Below are 11,244 nucleotides of genomic sequence, written 5' to 3'. Positions count from 1 at the left end.
CAGGAAAGCATTTACAGCTGGGGACACTCCTCACACCATAAATACAAACTTTTTGCTCTGAAATGCTCTCCTCCTGCCTTTCCGAGTGCAGAAGCATTTGCTGGGGAACATCAGGCTGGGAGAAGTCAGCATCTCAGCAGGGATCAAAGCAAATAATTCAGTCTGTGCACTAACCTGAGAACGGCTCATAGCCACAGGCATCTCTGCTTACCTTCACTGGTCACTCCTTCTTCCAGTTCATCTCCTTTCTGCAATTGGAATAAAAGGGCGTGTGAACACACAGGCAGCGCTTCACCTTCACTATCATCTTCTACACACATTTAATGCAACTGGACAGTTTCCTCCACTTGTTTCCACATGCTAACTATTTGAGCAGGGCGACCTGGGGAAGTCGCATGGCTCCTACATGGGGAGTCCAATGGTGACTGACATTTCACTGTGCTGCAGAGCAAGAGGATGAGCACTAGAGATGCTTCTGAAGATTGCTGGTGGATAGCTAAACTTTCCCCATTGGACCTGAATGGCAGTCCAGCCCTGTTTCCACTCAGACAGTAGGCCTGGTCAAAAACTGAGCTGTATGAGTCACACAAACACTGTACAAGATGCCGTATTTTCTGCCACACTGTCCTTTAAAAAGTCAGGACTGCGGTTTGCATTGTGTCTTCAAATAAAATGCACTTTTAGCTGACAAAGGACACATGCCACAAAACAGTTTGGGGCCAACGTTCCTTCTGTGGGAGTTCATTTTAGATTTCATAAAAAGATATAGCAGCTTTCCTGGTGTCCGCGCTGTACAAAGACAAGACTAGGGTAGGCTGGATGAAGGATACTGATGGGCAGTCAGCATCTGTCCACGAGATACAAAGGCTGGGATGCCAGGGGGTCAGTGCATTTCCACCAGCTGTGTGCATTTCAACATGAGAGTTTTCCAACAGCACTTTAATAAGAAAACTAAAAGTCCAAGGATGTGACTTCCTTGTGAATCTATCAGCATGTTAAAGAGGGACGAAAATACTACTTGAAAACCTCATGTTGAACCTGCTTTGAAAAAGAAAAGTATTTTTCCATAACCTGGCTTCTCTACCAGGAGAGTGGGAACATACTAATTGGTCTCACAAAGGTTTTAATGCGGGAACATTAAAAGCAACCTAACATCTACTAGCTTTCTACTGCATAAAGCTTTCCAAAGGTACACACAGCAGCCACTGCTTCACATGCAGAGGTACTGTTTGTTCCAATGTACCCCAAAAAGTGTAAGGAAATAAATAATGACTAGCTAACCTAATCCTTAACTTCCTCAGCTGGGAAGCAGAAAACTGATATGAACCATTAACAAAAAAAAAGGAAGGGGGGGAACCCAGAGTGAAAACCAAAAATCCAGTCCAAACTTTGTCAGAGGGCATCTCTATGCTGCACCCACGTACGGTCGCATGGGGACCCAGGTACCTGGGAGAAGGGAAGCTGGTACAGTCAACAGCTGCAGCGCATGCGATCCCCAGGCTTACTCAGGCATTTACACGGCACTCTCTGCTTTGCTCTTTTTGAGCAAGACTATCTAGGGGATAACAGATGTGCAGAGCTACCTTGATATCTCTCCATAAGATCTTCTCTCCTGCTAAATTAATTTAAATGGCAAAGACAAAAGTTTATTGTTTAAGCAGAGCGGACATGCTACATTTACTGTATTTCTTTAACAAAATGAGGCCAGTTTGTAATTAAATTTGAAAATGACTGCCTGAACTGTGGCCTGAAAAAACTACCTGCAGCTGAAAAGCAGTGACATTTCAAAGACAGCCAGTCAGTCTGCCAAACTCAAACACTGAAACCCAGAATCTGTTTAAGTACTTCAGGCGGCTTTGGAGAGTAGGAGCATTTTCTTCCTTTTGGTATAGTCAGCTCCTCTGGTGCTGGAGTGCAGGGCTGACGTGCCAGAGCGTGCCTGCAGCACTACTGCCAGAGCTGGGGAGCCTGAACCCCACAGCTCCCAGCCAGGAGCTGGGCAGGCAAAAGGGGCTGGGGGAGACCTTAAGGAGCAGGGAGTTACTAGGGACAATATCTGAAGTCATAAGAAGTAATGGAAGGAGACAGTCCTTATGGATACGGTGACCACAAGGAAACAGTTCAGTTCACTAAAACCATGTTTAAAAGAACAGTCTGAAACGCAACCCACCACCCGTCCCCAAAATGCACTTGGTTAATTTGAGTCAGATGCTTACATTAAAAAAAGAGATCGGAATAAATGTGTACTAGCTGTACCACTGCTGAAGCCAAATGTGTACTGGTACAGCAAAACAAACTCCAGACTGAAGGAAAAGCTACTTTTAGTTCTCTGTCTTTTGTTTGTTTGTTTAATAATTACCAGACAATAATCATTTAGGAGAAACTGAAAGTTATAAACATTGAAGAGAGACTGTTATAACTTTATTGTTACTACTATGAAACATGTCAAGATTGCTTGCCAATTTAGCAAAGACATCTCGATTTGAAAGGAGTCTAAGCCCTGATCCAGCATCTCTTAAAAGCATGCCTCAGCGTAAGAATGTACTTAGATCCTGTCAAAGCCAACGCAGCTTTAAACATGTGCTCTAAGTCTGGTGGACAACACAGGTAAACTTCAGCACAGGTTTAAACGCTTTCCTATACGAAGACCAGAAACACAGGATTTCTGTAACGCATGCTGTTCTGTGATGTTAACATGGAGAAGTGAAAATAAAACAACTCAGAAAAAAATGTTTTGATTGAATTGCTGAACACAATGCTATCTCCTCCTGCTTTGATATTCCCCTCAAAGGGAAATAAGCTATATGATTTGGAAGTTTCACTGCCTCCCATTATGAGAAGTCCCAGTAACTCAGCAATGCATTGAAAGTTATCCGTACAAGTGCTATTGCCCATGTGAAAAATGAAAACATAAAGAGTCTCACCAAGTCGGTACTGAGCCACTCCTCAATGTCATCCATGACAGAGGACTGTGCAACAGGGATCTAGGGAGTGCAGCGAGAGAACAGCAAGGCAGGCAAAAACCAAAACACATCCACAATCATGGCCACAGAGCGATGGAAAACGCCAGAAATAAGATTAAAAACAAAACAAAAACAAAGATGTGAGATGTGCTGGAAAAAAAAAAAGGCAACAAAATATAAATGGCATTTCAAATAAAGAAACACTTGGAAAGGAAATTATGAACAACAAGGCTAAAAAAAACCAAGAGAAAAATTATGGGGAATGACATAACTCGATGCCAGCGTAAGATGGGTAACTTCTCGACCACATATTAAAACCATCAAGATGGACTGATGATTCTAATCTTGATCGTGAAAAGCTTTTAAGGGTAGAATACTGGATATCAGTTAGGTTTTGAAATGTTAAATTTACATCTTTTATTTTTTAAAATGGGCATTAGCCACAGTGAAGGGTTAGCAAAAAGAGGGGCTCAAAGTCTTCAGGCAACACTCCTATGAAAACGATTTGATTTTCTCTGCAGGTGGAGGCAGAGCCCAAGAGTACACACTCATGTTTCCTTCCAGATCCTCCCACCACACCACCGAGCCTTGGCAAGCCTCGTCACACCAGTTTAAAGTAAAACCGTCATGGCTCCCCGGCCCCAGTCCTCTGTCAAAGGTGACCCTCTCACAGCGGAGTGGCAGAACCCAATGTGTGCCAGTGCAAAGGGCAGAGGCTCAAAGGTGAAGGTGAGGAGGAGGATGGGGCAGCAGCTCCTGGTGCAGGCAGAGGAGGAGAGCACAGCATGTGCTCCTCTTGCCTCCTGCTCCAGCGCCGACAATGCCTTGCAGTGCTGCAGCAAGACTCATCGGAGCCTGCCCGTCAGGCCTCCACGGATGGTTTAACAAAAAGGCAGGGAAGGTTTGCCTCTCCTCTGCGATAAAACCGCTCACGTTATGCTATGTGATTGCGACAGGCAGCGCAGATGCAACGTGCCGGGTGCTGAAGTGCAGCTATTTCACAAAGCGCTACAGGCAACTGGGTCAGCGAAGGGAAATTGCTGCGTATTAGGTGTAGAATTTCCTGACTTAACTACGCTGCTTAAATACAACAGAGGGCTGCAGAAGTAAACAGGAAAACACCACAATAGATCTTGTAAGGACAACCTGAAAAACACTTGGAAAGCAATGTCAGACGCGCAGGTTCCAGGCCAGAGCACAGCAGCCGAGCAGCAGGGCTGGCAGGCAAGAGACCTTGTGCTGGAGAGGCTCTCCTAGGAAGAAAAGGTGTCAGGGCTTGTCCGGAGCTTTGCCTGAAACCTCTCATGGGAAGAAGAGCTGACAAAGGCTTTGCAGATGAAATTGCTGGGAGATGTAGTTTTCTCAGGGACTTCCAGTGGAGGAAGACAGACAGACACTGGATTACAAAGGCAGCAGCACAGGCTGACATTGTTTAGTAGAGCTTCTCAAGAATTTTTTCTTCTAATCAAGTGGCCCTTTGCACTCAGGAGATCAGTTAAGCCCTTGCTTGAGGTGAGGTCTACTACAGTGGGTTAGTCGTGTCAAAGGACTGGAAATCTAGGGCTTGATCCAAAGGTTGGATGACTGCAGCACCTTGCACCAAGACAGGCACCGGGAAGATGGCTTGGCTCCAACGCTGCAGTTACTGGACAAAGTGCAGATGACAGATCCAAGAAGGGTCAGAGGTGCAAGCTGTCATTTTGCTTTCAGCTAATATATGAAGATCCCAAACAGAAAATAAGTCCCTGCAGTTTCCTTTGGAATGGACCAGATTTAAGATAATTGCCCCTTTTTAATTTGCAATGGAGAGCTGAATCATGCACAAACAACGCTAACGCAGTGTGTTGAAGCTACTGCGAGCTGGCCCGGATGGCTATTAATGAGAGGAGGGCTCTGTAGACATCTTCCAACACGTTCCTTCCAAAGGACAAGTTGCATCTTGTAGGACTGGCTTGTTAGTTTAACAGCTTTGGAAAATACTAGCTTCAGAGATACAAAGCAATGAATTTATTCAGCCTACAGCAACCTAAAACCTACTGCAGAAGTTTCACTGCTGTCGCTCTCCTGTATTGCTTTACAGTGCACACAATAAATAATGCTTTGGAAGGTGTAGCCTTCAGAGCTGTTGGCTAGATTGCAGCTCAGAAAGGTACTTACATTTCTTTAAGGATAAGAAAATGTGTATAGAGGGGAGGAGGAAAATAGCAGGGTTTCGCTTTTCTGTGAATAAAATAAGAGCAGCTGTTCTAAAAAGCATGGTGGTACTGCAGTCCCTGTATTAGGAGGACCAGCAATTCAAATCTTGCTTATCCTGAAAACACAAGAGATGACTGAGCAAGCAATGGATTCCTGAGAATCGTAGGGCTCTTGAGTTTGCAGGAGTCCTCAAAGAACAGCTCAGCAGTATAGGAGTCTGCACTGTTGTGTTTTGCAAGATTAAAAAAAAAAAAAAAGAAAAAAGAAAAAAAAGAAATTCTACTTTTAGACAGACCTACTTTATATAACAAACAAACAAAAACCTCAGAAGTGCAAGAACACTTCTTACAGGTCATATATAAGAAGCAGAGCGAGCTGCAAGATAAACATTTGAGCATGTCAGCCGTTTGCTATTCAGCACTGACCTTTCAAAAAGCTTCCCCCAACTTCCAGCACACTTACAGAAGAGCCAAGGGTTTGTATCTATTGCTCCTTCCCTGCTCAAACTTCCAATTTACTTTCCTTAGACTCTGAGCCCCATTTTCCCCATAAAACATGGGTTAAATGTATCAGGTTTAATTTGCTCAAGAATAAAGGGGGGGGGGGGGGGAACGCTCAAGAGTAACCAGAAGTTTTAAAATATTTTAACTATAACATTGTACCATTTATATTTCATTTGAAACTGACCACACACAGTTCATTTTTTGCCAGTCAGTTGTGTATTTGGCAAGTCTACGCCTTCCAGAAGCCCTAAACTGAAAAATGTGGAGGGGAGTTTTGTTAAGACTAATCCCCTAAAACACAACAGAAGCAATGTAAAAATAAATTAGCTAGTTTACACATTAAAAAAAGACAACAATTTCTGGGAACAAACAGCAGTGGCAGCCGCAGACTACATGGAAATGGCTCCAGCATGGGATACCATCTTGTTAATACTTTGATTATGCAAACATACACGGTCTAGTGAAGCTCTCAGGCTTGGCAAGACAGCTCCCCAGATAGTCAGTGTTGGCCGCAAGAGCTGTTTTTATAACGATATTGTGATTTCTTTTTTAAAAGTCTATACTCAAAGTAAACGGAAATTAAGTCACAAAATATTTTTGGGTACTTTAAGTAACTGGCTTTAATTAAAAGTTGGACTCATTGTTCAAATTCCTTTGTCATTTAGTCTTTGGAAAAATCCTACAAACGGGATCATCTCAACAGTCCTGAAAGGGAAATGGAAGAGGAGGGCTGGGAGAACAAAAGTGAGCGTTCAATCCCACAAAGCCCACAGGAACCTGGAATTCAAGTTCATACTTATCTAAGTTAGATTGTGTTGGTGTTCTCACTAGCAATCAAAAGCCAAAGAGTATTGCCAATATATTTCCTCAGAAGTCATAAAATCCAATATTCTACCCTTAAAAAGACAGTTTGAGGTTATTATCGTCACATTTTATTTCTATTAAAAATGATCCCACTGGAAAAGAAGCAGGTATGAAATGACAATTCAGGTCTCTAGGTGAGCTCATTAATGTTCTTAAAATGTTTAACAAGGTTCATGCTAATTGTTGCTAGACTACTGTCTTGTAGAAGCTTAGTTAATTCCACTCCTTTCTAGGTGTTCAACAAAGCTGACACCAATACTTGGTTAGCTGCTATTCACTCCCCCCGTTAGTTAGCAATAATAATGAAAGGTCTATCATTCCTACAGTGGCAGAACTAGAGAGCCAAGATGTACGCTCGCAGTCTACTCCAGTCTTACTACTACAGTCTTACCATCTATTTAAAGCTGTTGTGATCTTGAAATAGCTGCCTGGTCTCAATATTAGAACATGTTTAACTTTACATGTAAGGATTTAATTAGCTACTTGATTACTTGTAACTGTGTTTACACATCGCATAGCCAGACAAGGCAAGAGCTCAGGTGCAGAATGTTCCCCAACACAGCCTGTTGTGCCCGTACAACAACCAGACAATCTGGATCTGATAGACATGTCCAGACAGTGAAAGCCTTCGTTCACATGGGGTATCACATTGTCCTTGTAGAGTGCTCCGTAAAATGCCATGGCTGGACAGGTAATGCAGCCCATGTGGTCTTCAGAACAAGGGAACATGCCTGCTTGCCTTCAAAAGGGAGAGGGGTCCCACCACACAGAAGAAATCAGATCTTCACACATTTATTTCTCAGTTTGTCCACAATTCAAGTACTTTAGTCTCCACGAAGATGACGTATTTCAACAGTGTTACGTTACCTAAGTGATTTCCACATCTTAGATCCTATCTCTCTATTGAAGGCATACAGAGTGGCATCCCACTTTTACTAATTAACAACATCTTAGTGAAGGTCTCATTTAATCTTTACTTACGTATCTTTACTACAGAGAGGAATTTCCTCTCGAGCCAGGCATGCTGCTGGTGGTCAGGATGCAATGCTCAAAGCTGTTCATATCACTTTCTGTGAATTCTGGTGCAGTTTCATTCTTCCCCTGCCACTGTCCCAAATGTCCTGCTGTGGTGGCTTAAGCAACACCTGCTTCTCACCTTCGTAACAAATATCCATTCGGCATGTGAGTGGGGTGACAGATTATTCTCTCGAATATATCAATGCAAATCTCAATAGCTACCCAAACTCATGAACTGGAACTACCTGCACTAAAACGTGGTGGCGTTACGCTAAAGACTGCCTAGGAGCTGCTCATACAGAGCCCTGTACGACACCGGCGTGGCCTAACTTGTAAGAACTCAGACCTTACACTGCAAACAGAGCTGGTACTGGAACAGCTCAGCTAACATCCCTCAGCCATGATTAAACCAAGAACATTTTCTGTAGGTATAATTTTGCCCATCTTAAGTTTCGTAGGCATAGCTGGAATGGATAAAGGTGTGGTTTGTGTATCCATGGTCCTGGCATCACCTCGCCAGCAGAACTGAGCTGTAGATTAAGCTGAAACAGAAACAATGCTGCCAAATTCACGGGAAGAGTACATGCGGAGCCCTGAATGAGCCTCCCTCTGCAAAGGTGTGTCGGTGAACCGGGATGCACAGAAATGGAGTGGGAAGAACTTAACCCTAAGCTTAAACATATCACAATTTGGAAAGAACATCAGGGCATAGGGGACGTGAATACCACTCTGGTAGATGGAGAACACCCTTTCAGCAGTCTCAGTGTTGTACAGGCACAGGTAATGGCAATGTCAGCTCACCTCTCTTTCCCCCCTATCTCAAAAGTGCAAGAAGTTACCAAAGAATGTGCACATCAAATTCATACCCGGGATGCTAGTTATTCCACTGGTATTGCAAGTGCTACGAAGTCATGTTAATAAATATGGTTAAGAACTACAGCCAGTTAAGAGAGAAACGGAGTTAATGATTAGTTAAGTTTTATTTTAGGTATTTCTCTCTCATATTTAGCATACAAACAAGGTGACAGGCTTGTAAGAGCAGCAACTGGCTGGACAGCCAGATCCCCCTTCCCTCCCCAAATCCGTACGTCTCCATGAATGCTGCAGTATCCTTTTTCCAGACTGAATAACCACAAGCCAATGAACGAATATTGTGTTTGTTTTTTTAATAAAGCAGTGGTGTGAGTGGTGTGAACAGCAGGGGTGCTGATTTCATGCTTCCCTGCTCCTGTAAACAGTGGAAAGGCAAAGAAGAGGAACTAACCCAATCACTGGATTATTCATTATGGATGAACATCTAACAGTGGCGTAGTACATCTCTGGCTGCAACAGAGCCACCGAACAGCAAGAGCCTCTGTGAACCACAGTCAACAGTACCAGAGGCAAAGCAAGCACTGCTCACTTTACGGCTTTTCACTCTCATGTTACAAGCTGTGGGTCACTGAGAAGCACTGAAATGAAACTGGCTCCCAAGGACAGGCACGTACAGCTGGGCTTAGCCATGTGTGCTAGCAGGCTCGGAACTGCTTCTGGGTGCTTGCACGAGCAGGTAGGTACAACCGTGTATATGCACGTTTCCAATCACTGTGCATGCACCAGCCATGCCAACTTCTGACAAATTCACAAGCTGGCCCTCAGAAATAATCTGTATTAGCCCTAAGTCTAGAAGAAGAAATGCAAAGTGTTTCACAGAGTTGGAGCACTCTGATATTGCACACTCTGGATCTTCTCAACCTTAAACTCCCTGGGATGTTTCTCTTTTTAAGCACTGAGAGGCTTTGTCTGGGATATTCCAGGCTCTCCCCGGAGTGAGGCGTTCCCATTCCACGGGCCTCCTGATGCAGAGCCCCACACACGGCACTGCAAGCACACCCCAGCCCAAAGGGAATTCTGCACTGCACCTTTCTGAACTCAGCTGCAGTCAGGACTCCTACAAAGGACTTTGTACAGTTAGGTCACATTATTGGTGCTAATCTCAAACACTTAAAGTGATGGATTACATCATCCAAAAATACAAAATTGGTCTTAGAACTTGGCTTTAAGGCACAGCTGAGGGTTTTTTTTTTACCTACCTCTGACTTCTGCACTTAAAGCAGGCTTTTGAACTTCTCTTTGCAAGCATGTTGATGAAGGACAACTTCAAACAAGGTCAAAATGTGCAAAGATTCAGTGATCTTCAGAAGCTTGGTTTTATCAGAGCACTGGCATCACTAGACACGGGAATTAAATCCTTAAAGCCAGAAACACTATTGTACCTTTCAGAGTCTGAATCCTAATGCCAGTGTAATTCCCTGACTGGGGTGGAAGATGTCAACCTGGGTAGCAGTTCTCCCATTCCCTTCCTTTCATACAGAACTATCCCTACATTAGTCAATTCAGTTAGGTATGATCCTACAAGTTCTGTATGTTCCAGACCACAAAGTTAAGCACTACCAGAAGAGGCTGCTTTAAAGACATGCAGAAAGTGTCCTCTATACGAACAAGATCCATGAGACTTGTGTTTATCCCTCGAAAAGTGGATACTGCATAAATAAATCAAGACAGTAGAAGGAACAAATTGGATCCCCAGGCCTCTTCTGAAGGTAATGTGGGATCCTACAAATGATTCAGTTGGTTACAGGCCTTTGTGCTGTATAAACCAGAAATTGGTGCAAATATTTCCCTTTGCCCCAGGTAATGATGTAGGTGGGAAATAAAACTCCTTGTACTGTCTGATTTCAAGTGGTTCAGTAGGGCAGGACGAGAGGTGAATGGAGGATGGTTATTCTAGGTAAAGGGACTGGGGTGGGCAGTAAGAATTGCTTCACTGGTGAAGTCCTCACCATTCCTTGTGTAATTAGCCACTTGTCTATGGGCTCCATGTCTGAGTTCCCACCTTTACCTCTCCTCTGTGTTGAGAACAGAAAGGTCCATAAAGAGAGAAACCACAGCAACAACCCATGATAAAGTAATATAACAGCAGCAAGTTAAAAACTTCACATACACACACATACACACAGAGTTGCCTGTGGTAGCTTCTGGCAGCAGCTGCATCCCCTCTGCTGCCTGTCAGCTCTGTCTGTGGAGGGACAGACCTCACCCCGACCTCTGCACTTCCTACAGACAGTTCACAGAATTTTAGCACTTCCTCCATGCTGATATTAAAAAAAATAAAAATAAAATAATCATTGACTAGTAGTGAGGCTGTTGTTTATCATCTTCTTAGAAGAAAAAGTATAGGCTATACAATGCAATAAAATCAGTCAGACTTTACTGGAAACACTAGTATTACGCACCGTGGAGTTTCCCTTGTTTATAAAACTGTTAGTTGCAGCACACCCCACTTACCTCCTTGATCTCAGCAGACAGACTCTGCCTTAAACTCTAACAGTACGACAGCTCTAACGATAAGGTTGAGCAGGAGGGTAAGTAATCACAGTTTGCTGCAGTGTTCTGGCAGTCTTTCAAACTGCCCCTCTCTAAGAGCGGCAGAGGTTAAAAGGACCGCTGATGCATCCAGTTCCCTCTGTGCAGGCTGCAGACTAAATGGCACAGCAATGCAAAGACTCTCAAGATGGCTTCTGGCCCTTCAGCAGCTCATCCCTGAGCCAGGGCCTGGATGCAGAGTAATCTCTAGCTCTGGAGAAGCTTGCTCGGGACGGGCAGAGCAGAGTGGTTCCAGCCAGAACTGGGTTAGCTCAGCAGAGAACAACTGGCATGTT

General features: G+C 43.8%; 1 protein-coding gene across 3 annotated transcripts in view; it reads right to left on the bottom strand.

The window, feature by feature from the left end:
* The window catches only part of TOM1L2 (target of myb1 like 2 membrane trafficking protein), a 58,938-nt gene that overhangs the window by 6,056 nt on the left and 41,638 nt on the right, over positions 1 to 11,244 (bottom strand). The window contains exons 13-15 of one of the 3 annotated variants that reach the window (XM_075768137.1): positions 10,366 to 10,431; positions 2,925 to 2,984; positions 212 to 248 (exon numbers count right to left, since the gene is read on the bottom strand). In XM_075768137.1, coding sequence (XP_075624252.1) covers positions 212 to 248; positions 2,925 to 2,984; positions 10,366 to 10,431 — 163 coding nt within the window. The remainder of the gene's footprint in view (positions 1 to 211; positions 249 to 2,924; positions 2,985 to 10,365; positions 10,432 to 11,244) is intronic. The other 2 variants (XM_075768138.1, XM_075768139.1) reach the window with 2 other exon arrangements.

The sequence above is a fragment of the Balearica regulorum genome, chromosome 15 (assembly GCF_011004875.1).
Source record: "Balearica regulorum gibbericeps isolate bBalReg1 chromosome 15, bBalReg1.pri, whole genome shotgun sequence".
Lineage (NCBI taxonomy): Eukaryota > Metazoa > Chordata > Aves > Gruiformes > Gruidae > Balearica > Balearica regulorum.
The sequence above is the reverse complement of the archived record's forward strand: the minus strand, read 5'-3'. Positions and strand labels throughout refer to the sequence as shown.